Source organism: Triticum aestivum, chromosome 3D (assembly GCF_018294505.1).
Source record: "Triticum aestivum cultivar Chinese Spring chromosome 3D, IWGSC CS RefSeq v2.1, whole genome shotgun sequence".
Lineage (NCBI taxonomy): Eukaryota > Viridiplantae > Streptophyta > Magnoliopsida > Poales > Poaceae > Triticum > Triticum aestivum.
This window is the reverse complement of record NC_057802.1, coordinates 2,619,768-2,637,915: the sequence shown is the minus strand read 5'-3', so window position 1 is coordinate 2,637,915 and position 18,148 is coordinate 2,619,768. Positions and strand designations below refer to the sequence as shown.

The following is an 18,148-nucleotide window of genomic DNA, read 5'->3' as shown; positions in this document are numbered from 1 at the left end:
AAGTCTTTTTGGATAATTATCATATCGTCTTCAATCTTTCTTTCTTTCTTGATGAAAAACGGTAGGGAAGGTCCTATTGTGTAATCTTTGCTACTGTCTCAAATCAATTAATAACTGGGAGATTTGTGGATACTTATTAGAGCATCCAATAAATTGAGAAGTTGGTAGGGCATGGGAAAAAAGTTGTTGTCAATGTGGACACTCGAACAATGGGTGTTAAAAGCAAAGATGCGGGGAGAAAAGCTCTGACCTAAAGTGTGATCATGAGGGGTGCGTCGGAAAACATTGAAGCTGTCGTTGTGACCTCACATCGTGAATAGTGTGGCGGGGGGCAATTCACGTGGTGCCCTTTGAATGCTTCAAAGTAACTTTCACAAGGCATCAAAAGGCAGACATGGCACGCTTCAAAGCAACTTTACCAAAGCATTAAAAGCAAAGATGTACTCACTCTGACCCATATTATTTGTCCTAGATTTCGTACAAAGTTGTACTAAGTCAGTGACAAGTAAGTCCGGCAGGAGGGAGTATTGGTCTGGACTCTAGATGCATCAATAAAATGTAATTAATTGGAGTGCTCCACCTTGAACACTCAAATAAAAGCGACATTCTTACATTCACAGGGGGGTCGAAAAAGCAAAGATTATGCTGGTTTGGACTCTGGACGCTTGAATAATCTGAAGGAAATATGCTCCGACTTGACGTTCATGTTCCCGAAAAAACAGATATGATGACCACTAAAAAAAGTATCATTTTTGGGTGCGTGGGGAAAACAATGACACTATCGTTCTCACCTCATACCGTGAAAAGTGTGACACGGGGGAATTCATGTGGTGCCCTCTGTACTACCAAGCCATTATAAACAAATTAAAACATAGATAAAATATTAAGCCAAAGTATTGTCTCATTATTGTTGTTTCATATGCTTACATGTAAGAGACAAGCTGTATTGGAAACAGCATGTGCATGGTTTCATCTAGATGGAACCCTTCTCATATCTCCTTTCATTAATTCTTTGCCACATCATAAAAAACGCTGACATGTCACTGTATTAATGATAATGAAACTCCTACCAAGAATGGCCTATAACTAGACAAATTTTGAGCCCATTGTCATAGACACAATTCATATGGTAATTTGTAGATATTGTGATTCCTAAGAAACATCATTACGAAACCACACAATTTAATGGTTGTACCATTCTGTCATTCATATAACATGACAGGAAGTAGTATAATGGAAAAGCTCTGGTATAACTTTTATGAGGGATGCGGGTCCTGGCGAAAGTTAAAGTTGCCCTCGATTTTGACGCTTCAAAGTAACATTCACAATGGCATCGAAAAAGCAAAGATGCTACTCCTCGAAATGGGCATCGAAAAAGCAAAGATTCTGTTGGTCTGGACTCCGGATACTTGAATAATCTGAAGGAAATATATGTTCCGACTTGATGTTCATGGGAGTAGTTGCCATCAATAAGAACGCTTCAAGTTTACGTTCATATGGATATCCGCACAAAGCAAAGATGATGACCACTAAAAAAACAAAGATGATGTCTTTATGGATACTCATCAGATCGTTCAATTAATTGAGAAGTGGGAGAGGTATGAAAAAAAAAGACCGCTCAAAGAAAAAGAAGCAAAGATGAAGTCTTTTTGGATAATTATCATATCGTCTCCAATCTTTCTTTCTTTTTTGACAAAAAACGGTAGGGAAGGTCCTATTGTGTCATCTTTGCTACTGCCTCCAATCAATTAATAACTGGGAGCTTTGTGGATACTCATTAGAGCGTCCAATCAATTGAGAAGTTGGTAGGGCATGGGAAAAAAAGATGCTCTCAATGTGGACACTCGAACGGTGGGTGTTAGAAGCAAAGGTGCGGGGAGAAAAGCTCTAACCTAAAGTGTGATCATGAGGGGTGCGTCGGAACACATTGACGCTGTCGTTGTGACCTCACATCGTGAATAGTGTGGCGGGCGGCAATTCACGTGGTGCCCTTTGTGCTACCAAACCATTATAACTAATTAATGCATAGATAAAATAATCAGCCAATCCGGTCCTTTCATGGTTTATATACTATTCACCTCATTTAGAGCAAGTACAATAGAGCTGAGTCAGCTGGCTATAATCAGCCAATCCGGTCCTTTCATGGTTTATATACTATTGTTACTTAGTTGGAGGAAAGAAAAGAGGAGAGAGAAGGTAAGCGGCCTCTTGGTGAAGAGCCAGCTCTAGCACGTGCTCCTAGACAATTTGTGAGAGTGAAAGGTGGACCATATAATAGAAAAGTAGTCCACTCTTCTAATCAACTATTGTACGTATTGACTATAAGATGAGCTATAGATGACATGGCAATGGCTTATAGCCAATAGTTGGCTATACCATTAACCATGCTCTTAACCCCAGTAAATTAAAAATGCTATCATTGGACCGATGTCTAGATCCAAATGCATCTTCAACGGCTAGCTACTCCCAGTATATATAAGCCTGTCTAACCAAGTGTTTTTTTTTTTGAACAATTATTGCATAGATAAAATAATAAGCTAATCCAGTCCTCCCCGCACCCCTAGCAAATTAAAAATGCTACCATTGTGGATGCCTGCTCTCTCTTCCCCCGACTCTTTTCCCCAGCCGCATCCCATTGTCTCTGCAAGTCGCCCACACACACACACACAGCACTGATCTAGGCCACCAAAAAATCTCCACCAGCCAAGCTGCCGCTTGCTGCTGCTGCTCCAAAGTCTCTCTTCTCGTCATCTCCATTTCTCGACTGATCACGGCAAGCCAGCAGCGGGGACCGGGGAGGCAGCCAAGGCGGAGCTTGGCTATCATATCTGGCGGCCGCTCCGCTGCGGCGACGCCGGCGAGCGACTCCGACGGCGGCTCCACCGCGGCGAGCGACTTCAACGGCGCTAGCTTCGTCCATCGCTTCATCGACTCGACCACTTGACGTCCATTCCCAAAATGATAGGAGGAGAGGTGATTCAAGCAGTGACCTTCGCCAATTCTGTGCTTAGCAAGGTGGCTGATGTGATCACGAGAGATAAGTCCATGAAAGGTGCAGTCAAAAGAGGCCTCAACGACATCAAGCTGGATATGAAAATGGTGATCAGCGAAATCAAGTTGAATGAGGAGAACAACCAAGGGGCGACACATGAGAGCAAGATTGTGATACTGAAGGAGTTGGCTAATGATATTGAGGACTTCATAGATCTTACGTGGGTTCCGGGTGCATCTGGCATTCTCTTCTCGGCATTTGGCCCGGACCACCGACCTCAAATAGTGCAAACAATCGACCATTTCAAGGACAGTATCCAGAAAGTACGGACCTGGCAACCTGATGCCGGATCCAGCAAGGGCGAAGACAGTGCTGCAACATGGTCCTGCCCTTCAGCCACACCTCCTAATCCTTATAGCCGAGATCTAGATCATGAGGCTACCTTCAGGAGCATCTGCAAACACAGATGTGAGCTGCAAGGGTTGCTGTCAGCATCCGAAGGGCAAGAGCTGAAGGTGATCTCCATTGTCGGTTGCCGTGGCGTGGGGAAGACAAGTCTAGCAACAGCGGTCTATGACGACTGTCGTGCCGAATACGATTGCGTTGCTTGGGTGGTGGCATCCGAGTGCCGCGATCTGGAGGACCTTCTAACCAAGCTTCTCAAGGAGGCACAAAGGACGGCTAAGCCTACATCTACAGCTGCACAAGGGAGCATCTCCGATACTGAGCAAACAAGCCTTCGAAATTTCCTGAGTGACAAAAGGTATCTCTCTCTCTCTCTCTCTCTCTCTCTCTCTCTCTCTCTCTTAATTTTTTGGATTGAAATTTCTTTTTTCTGAGGGAGACTTGAACTGTAAATTTGAAACAACATCTTAATAGGAGAAATTTACTTTTCAACTCAATGAACTTGAACTTCAACAGAAAGTTTTCCAGCTTGAAACATGACATTTCGGAAATTTGCAAATTGAAAAATGTATTAAATATAAAAGGATATGTCAGACCTTTCACCATGGTGGCTACAGAATAGAGAAATATGCTAGAATTTCTCTAACAAATATGAAAGAATAGAGTTCACTTGCGGTTGCTAAACCATGCCTGAAGTCTTGTCCCGATCTCTAAACTCTCGAGTTAACAATCTGGATACCCCATATATTTAAGTGATTTACCTAGGGTCCATAACCTTCCACCTAGCCTCCTCGAACAGAAATATATGACATGTTAGCTGCAAACTGCTCAAATACATCGGAGACCTATATCTGTAAACTTAAATTTGAGGAACTAGGATTAGACTTTCGAAATAGTTTGGGACCATGGGTGCATTCTAGTAAAAGAGAAAAATCTAGCCTAAGATCCGCTTCACATAATCCCCGAAGACATCCTGCTTTTAGTCCTCCCCCTCTGCATCACACAGATATGTCCTTTAAATCATGTAGCCCAATTGCCCTCCCGTAGCACACATAACACTGCCTCAACTTCCTTAAGTAGCATCGCTCCTTATGCAACATTTGTTGGAAACTAATCTCTGAACAGAATATTGCTATCTCTAAATTATGCATGTATCTAATTCTCTCTCACATAAAAAACTAAAGTTGTTTTCTCTATAAATTTCTGTCCCTTAATCCCATCTATTAAGCTGCATGAATTTACCAATTCAATCCCAAAGTTTAAGCTAATAGTGGAAGATGGACAATTCATTTATACTTCAATACTCTCTCTCACGTGTAGGCTCCATCAGGTTTTAAAGTGAAAATAGGAGTAGGCTACAATTATTTTATTTTATTCGAATCTGAGCTCGAGGCCTCTGCCTATGATATCATATTTGTTGGAAGCCAATCAAACAAATTTGATGAAATATCAGGGCCAGCGATACGAGGAATAGGGTCCCCTGCTTAACTTGATGCCGCGTCACCAAAGACGTGGCGAGTCAAGGGCATGTGCACGAGCGCCTGCCCCGAGCACTGGGATTGCCCGTCTTGACAAGGGGAGCCCCGCATCAACCCGGGGTCACCCCCCGAGCACCGGAAGAAATGTGGCTCCCACTCAGGGCGCCAATTGTCGTTCCCAGGCACAGGAAGGATAAAAGGGCCAAGGGTAGGTGCTCGGGCCTCCCTGAGAACCACAAAGCTCTCGGGCGATGGGGTGTCTACGGCCACTACTTCTGTCGGGAGTTTCGTCGCGACCGCGCTCCGCTCGGGCACCATCTCCTGGACGATAGGTGCAGGAGTCGGCCCTCTTGGAGCGTCCCCAGCGGTCGGGACAGTCTGAGCTTTCATGGGTGCCCTAAATATAATAAATAAATAAAATCCCGAGCTCGTGTTAGACCCCAAGCACACTACCTAACAGATAATACAGTACAAAAGAAGAGTTGGCTGACTTACAACTCCGTGGGCCTCTTGTACCGCTAGCGGGCGGTCAGGATCTCATAGCCCAGGTTCCTCTTCGTAGACACCTCCTTCTTTTTCTCGCTCATGGGCATGCGCTTGGAGGCGTCCAACCTCGGCTCCTTTGGGTCCCTAAGTGGCGGAGCTTATAGCTCCCTTGCCTAGAGCCGCTGCCTAAAGCTAGGCTGTCGCTGTTGCCTGTCGGCTACGCGGCGGTGATGGCGACGAGGGAGGAGGGGAGGGGTTCCATGTCGCCTTGCCCTTCAGATCTAGGTGGTCCTCACAGGTGGAGTGGGTTCCAGAAGTCATCGCAGTGGGCCCTCGTGGGCATCGCTGGCTCCCGGGTTGTCACCGCACCCCTCGCCCTAGCCCCGTCCGTCGATCTGATCCCCCTGGAGTCGAACTCATGGAGGGTCGACGGATCACGTTGCACTGTGGATTCTTGCAGAGCGCAAGACCTGGGCTGAGCAGCGGCTCGCTTGGGCTGAGGTTCCTCGCTAGACCGACGTGCGTCCGGCTGATGTCTACGTTGCTGGTTTACATCCAGACCGGGTGCCCCCTCTCCTGCAGCGGTGCCAGCCATCATCGCCGTCAGACCATCGTCTTACAGCTATGCGACCGTGTGAGCAATAGCCGCAGCTGGTTGATGCCTTCCAGCAGCAGCTCCCACTGCCGTCCAGTGGTTCGCCTACGCTGGCCCGGAAGGGAGCAGTAGCTACTTGTGCAGGTCAATGATGATGTAGCACCACTGGTTGCGCCAGTCGTCCCACTTGTTCTTCTTGTCCTGCGAGATGTACTCGTGCCCAAGCTTGTCCTTTAGGCGGAATGTTGCAGCTCGTGGCAGCATCGATCTGTTCTTAAGCCCTTTCTCTTCCCTACAAGCCGCAACACAAAGAAATAGCGAACCAACGCCACCGAGAGCACCACTCCCGCGGAGTTCGGGGAGAGATGGACCAGATAGATCTGGTACACCGTCAGCACCAGTATCGCTGCTATGAAGCTGGTGAAGATTATCGTCTCCTCCGACCTCGGCTCTGACAGATATGTTGCGGCCTTGCCATCGCCACTCTTTCCTGGCCCTCAGGGACCAGCATCTTCCGCACCTTGTCTATGCCCTTTTCGTTGAGGGGGCGAGACTTCGAGAGGTTCGCATTGCCGGCTGAGGTGGACGAGGGAAGAGTGTTGCCCTGCGCATTTGACATCTCATCATGGCGGCAGTATGGCATGCAATGCTGGAAGAAAAGAAAGTGAAGGGACTCAAGTTGGAAGAGAAGGCAAAAAGGCGTGGGGAGAAATCAAGTCTAAGGGAATGGCTCAGACTACCCACAATGCGAGTAACATAGGTAGTAACATCACATATATCTAGATAAAATAGATGATGTGGCAAGCAATAAATGAAGAAAGAGAGAGATGTGGTAACATAGCTAGTTACTACTAGTATGAGTAACATCACACATATCAAGGCAAGATGAGTCTATAGCCTAATAAATGAAGTGTTGCATGTTACCACACATATGTTACTCCCCACTATAGAGGTGGTAACATAGAGTAGTAACATGGGCATGTTACTACTCTATGTTACTACCCATTGTGGCTAGTCTCATGAAGAAGCGAGGTTGAGGGCAACGGCTCTGCATTGGTGGTAGAGTGCACCTCCCCATGACGCACAGAAGTCAGAGTGGTTTCCTCAAAGCATGTGCATAGTGGGCCTGCATCTTCAAAGCATGTTCCCCCGCTACATGCAGAAGTCGGAGCGGTTCCCTTGAACCACGCACAGAGTGAGTCGGCTTCGTCGTTGGCCCATTAAAAGTCGGCCTCGTCCCTAGTTTCATCCCCTTCAGGATCTTCACCTGATGACAAGGCCTCAGCGATACGGGGAACAGGACCCTTAAACTGTCGACGTGGGACGAACTTGACACTGCGTCACCAAGGACGTGGCAAGTCAAGGGCATGTGCACGTGCACCTGCCCTAAGCACTATGGCTGTCCGGCTTGACAAGGGGAGTCTCGCATCAACCCAGTGGGTTGTCCTCTGAGCACTCGAAGGAACGTGGCTCCCACACGGGGAGCCAAGTGTTGTTCCTATGCACATGAAGGATAAAAGGGCCAAGGGTACACAAAGCTCTTGGGGCTCCAGCTCCACACCAGAGCCAGCTCCCCAATCTCCGCGGGGTCCGTAGTCTGGCAAGTCTATTTAATGAGGGTCTTTCAGCATACCTACTCCATGTCTGCTACAAATGATGATGCCGGAATCCTGGATAGGTTCCATCCCCCAGTTGACAGGATTTGTCGGCTATCAGCTTTGACGGGGATTGGTGCGGCCAGAGACTTTGTTGACTTAGGTTTGCAGTCTTGGGATACGTCATGGTGTGACAAATCCCACCAAAGCGTAGCGGGAAATCTCCGGCTACAACGACAATCCTCCAACTACCGGCATGGGTCGCCCATGGAGGACACGCGAGCAACAGTACCACCCCGCTTTTTACCATACGGCCATTGTAGTGCTCCGAGTCTATAACGGGAAAACTGGGGCCATAAAAAAGGTCTCGATCTTTGAATTGCTAGTAGACTCGATCTCTCGTTGTAATCTTCCATACAATCATTCATACACAAAAAGCAGGATGTAGGATATTACACCTAGAAGGTGGCTCGAACCTGGGTAAACTCATCGTCTTACCTCCTGTTTGTGACTTGACGTAGCTTTTGAACGATTAGCCCCCGATCGAATTCCAAGAGGATCCATCCGGATCACCATTGCCGGTGCTTGTTCTCCGACAATCAGTTTCTTAAAAACTATATCGTGTATTCTCTCCCATGAATCAGTAAAGTTTTAGAAACAAGAGAATGGCTTATATTTTTCGTAGTATTTTATTATAACCATATATATTAATATTTTGTGAGATTTAAATAATATATTTAATAGTAGACATTAGAATTGGGTAACTCTGTTTGCACTTTTATTCAGAACCAAATTTTGTAGTAAAATGACATATACTGAAGTATGGCCACGCAATTGTGCAAGATATATATTTGGCTACTTTAATTAAAATAAAATATGAAAAAAAATATTTTCATGTGCAATTCAAAGTTTTGAACTTGTGATTAGGCAACAGCAGTATGAGGACTGTCAGCTGATTAGTCTTTTTCTCCCGCTGGTATGACGATGATTGTACGTTTCTGCAAGCATGGTTTCTCCTGGGTTGGGGGGTGGTGTTTTTAAGTAAACATCTATTTCTGCAAATGATACTATGATGCACAAATGGATGTGTGGTTTGTGTTAAGTTTTAATTTCCGATTAAATCTACCATGAGGATTTTAATTGTCCTTAGAAAGGTACCAAGTTTGATACCTAGATATTAAAACTAATTTAGCACTATCTAGATTCTAGAGGTACCAATTTTGGTTCCCTTTATGCTGAAAGTAATGGTGCCTCCAGGTATGTTTCCAAGGATGATAAAGAAAATGCTTTTCATAGTTTTCATAAATATATATATATACACACGTACAGGTTTTTCCTGATTTAATAAAGAAAATGGTTGTTCCTAAGAGTAAAGTTTACGTTGTGCTTGGTGAACCAGGTACTTTGTTGTTATTGACGATGTGGACCGTCTAGAAGTGTGGCAGGCTATAAAACGTGAATTCCCTAAAGAAGGCCACGGCAGCAGAATAATTGTGACCACAAGCATGCACTCTGTTGCGGCTGAATGCAGCTGGGGCAGTCATGTGTATACAATGCAATGTTTGGACAAAGATGAGTCAGAAAAAGTATTCTGGGAATCGGTTGGTCAAGAGAATAAGACACCTGCCCTAGAGCGGGCTTCAGAAGGCATCATCACGAAATGTGGAGGCTTACCTCTGGCGCTTATCAGCGTAGCCAATTACTTGCGTCGACGAGGACGAACCGAGAATCAAGTGGCAGGAGGACTCACAACAGAGCACTGCAAAAGTGTTGCCTGCACGCTCGGAGACAAGATACTAAAAGGACAGGATGCCGAGTTCTTGAAGATCAATAGAGCGCTTCTCCAGTGCTACAACAACCTTCCAGACTATGCACACCAGAGCTGCTTGCTTTATGCCAGCGTGTTCCCCAGAGGCCGCCCAATTAGAAGCAAGGTTCTGCTTAGAAGATGGATGAGTGAAGAGTTGGCTGCACATGGCACTGTCAGTGATGAAGAAGGTGTCAGAAGTTGTTTACAGGCCTTCATTGAGCGGTGTATCGTTGAACCAGTAGAGATAAAAAATGCTAGGGTAGCCAGGTGCAGGGTTCACAGCATAATGCTCGAGTTCATCATCCACAAGGCCGTCTCAAAGAAATTTGTTGCTCTGGTTGACAAGGATGAGCTCCTGTCCAATAATGGTACTATCACCAATGTTCGTGTCCGCCGACTCTCTGTTCAGGATAGCACCAAGGAAGGAGTTGATGATGTTGTGTGTACTGCGAGGGGTATTGACTTATCTGTTATGAGGTCACTAACAATCTTCGGAAGCCCTCTTCTTGACCTCCAAGCCTGCAAGTTACTGCGAGTTCTGGATCTTGAAGGTTGCAAAGGGGTAAACAATGATGCCGTTCTCGAAAACATATGCAAGCAGCGGCTTCTCAAGTATCTCAGCCTGAGGGGCACTGATGTTGACCATCTTCACCAAAAAATAAAGCACCTAGTGCATTTGGAAACACTGGATATTCGAGACACATCGGTGGAAGTCGTGCCCATTGAGGTCATCAGGCTACCACTGTTAGCTCACCTGTTTGGCCGGTTTGAGCTACCCCATCGAATCACTGAAGAAATATCAAAGCAAAGCAAATTGCAGACTCTGGCTGGAGTCGTGGTTACTGAGGCAGACGAAAGTTTTGAAAACATTATACTTCATGCCCGAAAACTGAGGAAGGTTAAGATCTATCAAGCAACATCATATTCCTCCAACAGCCCTTGCCGCTTGCCGCTTAACGAGCGCTTCACCGGTAGCAAAGCTCTCCAGATTCTGTCAATTGATTCAAGTGACTTGGCTAAAGAGTTCATAAGGTTCCTAGAGGCTCCCTGTGCAATTACATCTATCAAACTACGGGGGCAGCTGGAAAGATTACCTGCTACTCCTGCCTTAACGGAGCTGTGCGATCTAAATAGGCTGCTACTTATCTCCACTGGTTTGAGCATCGAAGACTTATCTGCACTGCAAAGTTTACCTTGCTTGGAATATCTCAAGCTAGCAGAAGATGGGCATGGGTTTCGCGGCAGCAGCTTCGTTGTGAAGAGTGGTGGATTCCCAAGCCTGAGGCGACTGTCCTTGGAGGCCCCAAGGCTCCCACAAGTGCGAATCGAACAAGGATCTATGAAGTCTCTCGCCATACTTGACCTACTTTGTCCAGATCCAGAAATTCGAGAGCCTCGTTTGGGAATCCATTACTCTTTCCTTCAGCTGGAAACCAGGCTTGGCGTGGAAGGCGTATCGTATCTTGAGAATCTCAAGGAGGTGATCCTCCACCACTCTATGAGTGAGTCAAAAGTGCAAGCTTGGAAAGAGGAAGCGATTGGGCACAACAACAAGCCATCTGTGAAGAAGCAACCACAACCAACCATCCATGCGGCACGCCATGGGATGCAAGCAAGGATCGACAAGAGGAAGAACCCGGACGACGGAAAGGGCAAGAAAGATGACAAGCTGAAGAAGAAGAAGAAGTGAGACGACGACAAGTGACTTCGATGCCAGGGAAGATGTGATGGGCGAAATTGGTACGAGACTCATTCCCAGCCCTCGGTGCTGGTGTATTTTGCGCGCTGTCCATCTGGCGCTGTTGACAGCCCAATTTTATTTCCCTTGCAGTAGATATCCTTTTAGAACTTGGTGTGAGTTCGTGCTAGCCTTGTCGGCGGCAAGTCTGTGCTAAAACTCTGTGTGGGGTGAACTTTATGTCTGTTCCCGTTGCAGTGGTCTTCTGTTAGCTATTTCTTCAGTTCAGAATAAGCAGGTCCGTGCCGTGAGCTTGTTCAAGCATGGATCAAGTTAGCTTTCTTTCTGTTACTCTCTCCGTTCCATAGTACTCGTCGCTGATTTACGACGAGTAATATGGAACGGAGGGAGTAGTTGTTAGCGGCCACAACTGTAACTGTGGGATGGCACGATGTAGCGCAGGGATGGCCGCGTCGTTGAGGCTGTTACCTCTGCCGCTGCCGGCAGTGTACACTACTGGAATTTTCCTTTTTGCCAAGTGTTAGGCTCTTTGCCGAGTGCATTATGTCGGGTCCCAAGCAGAAAGTACTCGGCAAAATAGCAAAACTCGGCAAACAGATACTTCGCCGAGTGTCGTGGACAAAACACTCGGTAAAATAATAAAACACGGCAAACAAGGTCTTTAACGAGTGCTACACTCGGCAAAAGGGGGTCTTTACTGAGTGCTACACTCGGCAAAAGTGGGTCTTCACTACGCTGCACGGTTTTAACTGTACAGGTTGCATACGACCTCGGATGAAGATGTTCCAAAAATCAAAGTTGTTCATTTTGACGAGACCTAAATTTTTCATGTTGAGAACTTTTTCATTTGAGGTCATATTAATTACACTTTTTTCCATGTAAATGTTTGGTCTCAAATGACCAATGTGATGGCCATATTTATTGCATAGTTTATGATAATGTGGTGAAGTTGGCCATATAGGTGCATCTTGCCATTACAAACAGTGTTGCCAAATAAAGTTTCCAACTTTTTTTACAAAAGAACCATTTTTGATTTTCTAAGAATAAGAAATGAGTATTTTTTGTGAAGTAAGTACAAAAATAGTGTGCAAAATGGCACTAGTCCAATTATCACAGTAAGTAGACCATATTTTATGCACAATTCGTTCACAAAACGGGCTATCGTGTATGAACAGTTATGGTTTCAAGTCAAATGACCAAGGTAATGGCCATATTCATTGCATAATCTTTTATAATATGCCCAAATTAGACACATAGGTGACTATTGACATTACAAACAATGTTGCCAAATAGAGTTTCCAACTTTTTTGTACAAAAAAAAACCTTTTTCATTTTCTAAGTGTCAAAATTGGGTAATTTTTGTAAAGTAAGTACAAAAAATAGGGTCCAAAATGGCACCACTCAAATTATTGCAGTAAGTAAACCATATTTTATGCACAATTCACAAGTTTCATGGATTTTCTAGTTTTCTAGCTACTTTCGCACATTTAAATGACTTTATGTCAATTTCCCGAAAGTAAGTCAAAATTGAACTGCAAGTGTGTGATAGCTCAGTCATAAAAAATGGCAAAAAATATTTTGAAGTACACAAGTAGTCATTATATGGGAGAACGACTTAGAGTTTGAGAGTTTCGACCCCTTGTGATGAATAGCCATGTCGACTATTTTGACCCCGTTTTGGAAAAAAAAATAAAAGAAAAAGAATACAAGTTTAAAAAATGCAATCCTTTCGCATGGAGTCTTTTTATGTGTACTAGTTACGAGGAAAAATGCCAAACTTTCAATATAACAAATTTGAAAAAAGAATCCTTCACAAAACGGACTACCGTGTATGAACATTCGTGGTTTTCAAGTCAAAGGACCAAGGTGATGGCCATATTCATTGCATAGCCTATTCTAATGTTCCCAAATTAGACACATAGGCGCATCTGACATTACAATCAATGTTGCCAAATAGATTTTTCAACTTTTTTTACAAAAGAATAAATTTTCATTTTCTAAGTGTAAACAATGGGTGTTTTTTGTGAAGCAAGTACAAAAAACAGGGTGCAAAATTGCACCACTCCAATTATCACAGTAAGTAGACCATACTTTATGCACAATTCCCAAGTTTCATGAATTTTCTAGTTTTCTAGCTACTTTCACACATTTAAACGACTTTATGTTGATTTCCCGAAAGTAATTCAAATTTGAACCACAAGTGTGTGATAGCTATGTCCTAAAAAATTTAAAAAATATTTTTAGGTACACAAGTAGTCATTATATGTAAGAACCACTTAGAGTTTTGAGAGATTCGACCCCTTTCCATGAATAGTCATGCCGACCATTTTGACCCCGTTTTGGAGAAAATAAAAGAAAAAGAATACAAGTTCAAAAAATGCAATAATTTCCCATGGAGTCATTTTATGTGTACTAGTAGCGAGGAAAAATTTCAAACTTGTAATATGACAATGTTGAAAAAAAAATCTTCACAAATCGGCATAGCAAGTATAAACATTTATGACTTTCAAGCCAAGTGACTATGGCGAAGGCCATATTCATTGCAAAATTTGTGATAATGTGTTGAAAATTGGCACATGGGTACATCTCGCCAATAAAAACAATGTTGCCAAATAGATTTTAGAATTTTTTGTACAAAAAAATCATTTTTTTTCATTTTCTATGTGTCAAAACTAGATTTTTTATTTGCAAAAAGGCAAATGAAGTAAGAAAATTGTTTTATTCTAAGTTTCAAAATTTTCGTGGCAACTATTACATGTGAAAGGACTCAGTGTCAAAGGATTTGATTTTTTGAAATTTTATTCATTTTCTTTTTTAATTTTTAGAATGGACAAAGAAGCACAGCTTTAGTTGCTTGCTTCTGATTGGCCAATGCTTGAAGTCATGGATCGATGACATGGCATGTCCTGATTGGTGCTCCTGGTTCATGTCTCTCTCCCTTATCTCCTCAAGTGCACAGCCGCAGCCAGCACCTCACGCCTCATCTCTTCGCTGCCTCGCCGGAGTCGCCGCTCCTCGCCGTAGACGCCGCTCCTCGCGCCGCCATAGGTCCTGTCCCCTTCTTCTTCTTCTTCTTCTTCTTCTTCTTCTTCTTCTTCTTCTTCTTCTTCTTCACCCAAGCAGCAGCAACAGGTACACTCGCTGCTCCTCGCCGGACAGCAGTGGCGCAGCCGCAAGCATCGGCCGAAGCACCAAGCAGCAGCAAGCACGCGCAAGAACAGCCCCGGCCGCCCGCCGCTGCTGCTCCTCTTCCTCGGCCACGACAGCAACAGGTGGTCAAGCACGTGTGCAAGCAGCATCAGTCCGGTGGTTTTGACGCAAGGCGTGAGGAGGCGGCTGCTCCGTGCAACACTGCATCTCGCCGTCCTCCTCTCGATCTGTGCCTTCCCTGAACGTCGGAGTCCTGTGCGCAGCTCACCAACGCGGCCATTGCGGCACTACGGCGGCCACCATGGGTGCATGGGCGGGGCACACGCGATGGGAGCAGCGCCGGCGACTGGATTTGGCCACGATTAAATCTGGGACGGGATCGAGCGTTGCAATTTTTTTTTATTCACTACTAAATATTAATGTCTCGTACAACAAAATCTCATTGCAATCCATTCCTGCACCAACGCGTTGCATATTATCTAGTAAAGCCAATTTTGGGATCATTAGGAGGTTCTGAGCTGACTTGTTTGAATTAAGCTAAATTTGTGGATTTGGAACCGATTTTGAGCCCTTTCTCACGAAGTCCAACCATCCCATACATAGATATTTGTGATAGCTCTATGCTTGTTCATGCGAAGTTTTTATGCAGGTTCTGCGATTTTTCAGTTAGATTTTCTTTTCGTTTCTAAGTTTTCTTTTATTTCTTTTTTGTGTATCGGTTTCTTCAGCTAAAGTCGGCTTTTTTACATTTACTATAATTTTTCCTTTCTTGGAGGAAAAAGTATCCATCTAAAATTAAATTTAAAAAATAACATTTAAAAAAATGTGAACATTTATCAAATCTGTAAATGTGAACAATATATTCCGTACATTGTTTAAAGTGGATGCATGTTTTACGATTTAGTTTTTTAAAAGCTTTGTACTTTTCCAATTTTGATTTATTTTTTAATATACGCATTTTTTAAATCCATTTTTTTAACTTAATACAAAAGTAAATTCACTACATTTTCATATGATGTTTTAAAAAAAAGTAAACATTTTACTTAATCAAAACCATGTGTTTCCATGCACCTGGCGTGGCACCCCTATTTTTTAGTTTTACTTTTCCTTTTCCTTTTTTTATTTTATGTTTTTGTTTTTTTCTATATTTAAATAATTCAGTTTTGTTTCTAAATTAAAAACATTTTGAATTGTTAATTGTCAAAACCAGTTCTCAAATTCAAAAATGTTCGAAATTCAAAATAATGCACACGTTTAAAATTTTAATTAACAATTTTTAATAATGATTAACATTGTTTATATATCCAACATAATTAATTCGAAGAATATTTTTTGAACTTTATGAACAAATTTTGAATTTGATAACATTTTCTGAAATCAATGAAATTTTCTGTAATTTGATGAGAATTCTTGCAATTAATTTCGACTTTTTATGAACATTTTTTAAGTCCGATGAACAAAAAATAAATTCTATGAACATTTTTTGAATTGTTGAACATTGTTTTACATTGATGAACATGGTTTTAAAAAAGAAAAATCACAAAAAAAGTGAACACCAGGAATGTACGTAATTTCAAAGAAATGTTAGTGTATTTGAAAAACTGGTCACGATTTCAAAAAACTGTTCACAATTTTAGGAAAATTATTCATGAAATTTAAAAAGATGTTTGAAAATTGAAAACAAAAATAAAGGAAAAAGAAAAAACACGAATTTATATGATTATCGCAAATATGAAAAAGGAATAAAAATCGAAAAAACAAAAAAAGGAAAATAGAAAATGAAACATAAAAGAAAAATAAAAGAAAAAGAAAGAAGAACCCAAAAAATAAACTGGAAAAACCGGTTGGGAATGAATTCCATTAATGGGACGGCCCAGACAAACTCCAGCACTCTCGACCTACACGCGCCCGATTGGGCATCAACTTTTCCTGCCGTGCTCCTGTCCAAACCCATTAGGCGAATGGCCGAGCATTTTAGTAATTTTTTAGATTTTTTTCTTTTTGAGAATCAATAATTTTTTAGATTGTCAAGCATACGGCGGAAAGGCCTATATGGGCCCGCTACATGCATTGCCCAGTTGACATCCTATTTATTATTTTAAGTAAAATGTTTATATTTATTTGATTTTGATTTTTTTGAAAAATCAGTTCAATTAATATAAACAATCATATGATTGAATACTAGAATTTCGCACACCTCAATACAGAATGATCATATATACGGAATAAAATGTTCATCTCATATTTAAAAAAGTCTTCTTGTGTTAAACATATACTCACGCATTCTTTTGTTCATCAATTTGACGAAAACTGTTCTTCGGAAATATTTGAATATATGTTCATGTACCATGTAAAAAATGTTTATGTATGTGCGGAAAAAAGGGGGTATATAAAGAACATAATAAAATGTAGAAAAGCAAACGCTAATTAAAAGTTGAAAGAAAGAAAAGGTAAATCAAAAGGTAAAAAATATGGAAATTTGAAATGAATAGAAAAAAGGAAAATGGAAGAAAGAAGAACATAAGAAAAAAAACAGAAAAGAAAGATGTCGAACATGGACTCAACCTATAAGTGAGACTGGATGCGTGTTTCCCCGAGTATTCCATGCACTCGGCGTAGACTTAGCTAGGATTATCCCCGAGCCCTTTTTTTTAGTTGTACCCCCAAGCCTTTGGTTTGCTGCCCCGCTTGGTGACCTTCTCTCCCCAGCCAGATAGTCGTGATGCGCTCCCACCCTCATGTAGGACAAAAGCTGATTCACATTTATACAAGATCATGTTTGTTTTAGCTTTGATTGGATTCGATCACCTATAGATTCATTTTAGTGGTAAAGCTAATTATGCTCGCCACCAAAGTACACTTTGAGGTGCTTCAGCAAATTCCACTGAAAATGGGTCAAATCCAGATTTAGCTTCACTGGCAAAGTTGTTTTGAAATAGTTGTTTGTTTCATATTCTAGACTTAGTTTCACAGCCAAAGTTGGCTTCATTGGCAAAGCTGGTTTGAAATAACTGTTTGTTTTAAATTCCAGATTCAGCTTCATTGACAAAGCTAAATCTAATCCCTAAAGCTCAAACAAACAGGGCCGTAGTCGGGACTTCTCTGATTCATCTCGGCGGAGAGACAAAGCAATCATCTTTCTGTTTTTGAGATGAAATAAGTTGTTTGCACCACAATCTCCTCTCAATTTGTCGCATATTAAATTGTTCAGTGTGACATGGAAACCATAGTGAAATTTGTGGTCAACCAAACAATTGGTTCCCATTAATTCACGAGTCAATTTAGTGAAATCGCTTCAAAGACTTATATTTAGGAATGAAAGGAGTATCATCTAACGCGATCAGCACGTAGAACAACAGCTCGGGTTTACGCTGCCTACTGTCGGCGCCACCACCGATCCTCCTTGTCTCTTGAGGCAATAGGGGCATGGAGGCGTGGTGGATCCCGCCCTTGAAAGCGGGAGGGCTCTGTTTTTAGCTTTTTTTTAAGCTTGGTTAGTGTTTGTGTCCTGCTCAGAAAGGCGGGGAGGTGGCGGCTCCCTGAAGATATAATAAGATCATCCCCGCCTAGCCCCCTCCCGGCGGTGCGTCTAGCGTCGTCGGAAGGCGTGTGGAAGTGTGGCTCCGGTGGATCTCACGGAATTGGTTGGTGTTTGTCTATGATGGATCCGGTTGGGTCCGGCCTTCGTACATGTGTCTACGGGTTGGATTCTTCTAATCGGCGCTTGTCTTCATCTGCGACGGTTGTTGTTCAGGTACACTGGTCCTATGGAGCCTTAGCTAGCACGACGACTTTTTGATAGTCTACTATAACAAGATTTGTCTGGCTCCGACGAGGAAGGAGCGATGAAGGCGACGTGCCTTCGGCTTGCTCCAGTGCTTATAGTCGTTGCTAGATGGTCTACAGACCTGGATGAACTTTTATTTCTCATGTTTTTT

General features: G+C 42.9%; 1 protein-coding gene and 1 long non-coding RNA gene across 2 annotated transcripts; both read left to right on the top strand.

Annotated features, from left to right (window-relative positions):
- Nucleotides 1–2,620: 2,620 nt before the first annotated feature.
- On the top strand, nt 2,621–11,360 carry LOC123076742 (disease resistance protein RGA4). Its single transcript, XM_044498857.1, has 2 exons — nt 2,621–3,755; nt 8,951–11,360. Exons 1-2 carry the CDS (start codon nt 2,959–2,961, stop codon nt 11,049–11,051), a joined length of 2,898 nt encoding a protein of 965 aa, XP_044354792.1. The 5' UTR covers nt 2,621–2,958; the 3' UTR covers nt 11,052–11,360.
- A 2,384-nt stretch (nt 11,361–13,744) lies between these two features.
- LOC123073588 (uncharacterized) lies at nt 13,745–14,713 on the top strand. The gene is made up of 2 exons (XR_006435696.1): nt 13,745–14,108; nt 14,193–14,713. It is a non-coding gene; the product is annotated as an uncharacterized lncRNA (long non-coding RNA).
- Nucleotides 14,714–18,148: the final 3,435 nt, after the last annotated feature.

Bases quoted from the DNA above. Each gene is read 5' to 3' on its own strand.
- LOC123076742 (XM_044498857.1), top strand. From the start codon at position 2,959: ATGATAGGAGGAGAGGTGATTCAAGCAGTGACCTTCGCCAATTCTGTG. The intron at 3,756-8,950 runs GTATCTCTCTCT...TTGGTGAACCAG, and splicing joins AATTTCCTGAGTGACAAAAG to GTACTTTGTTGTTATTGACG.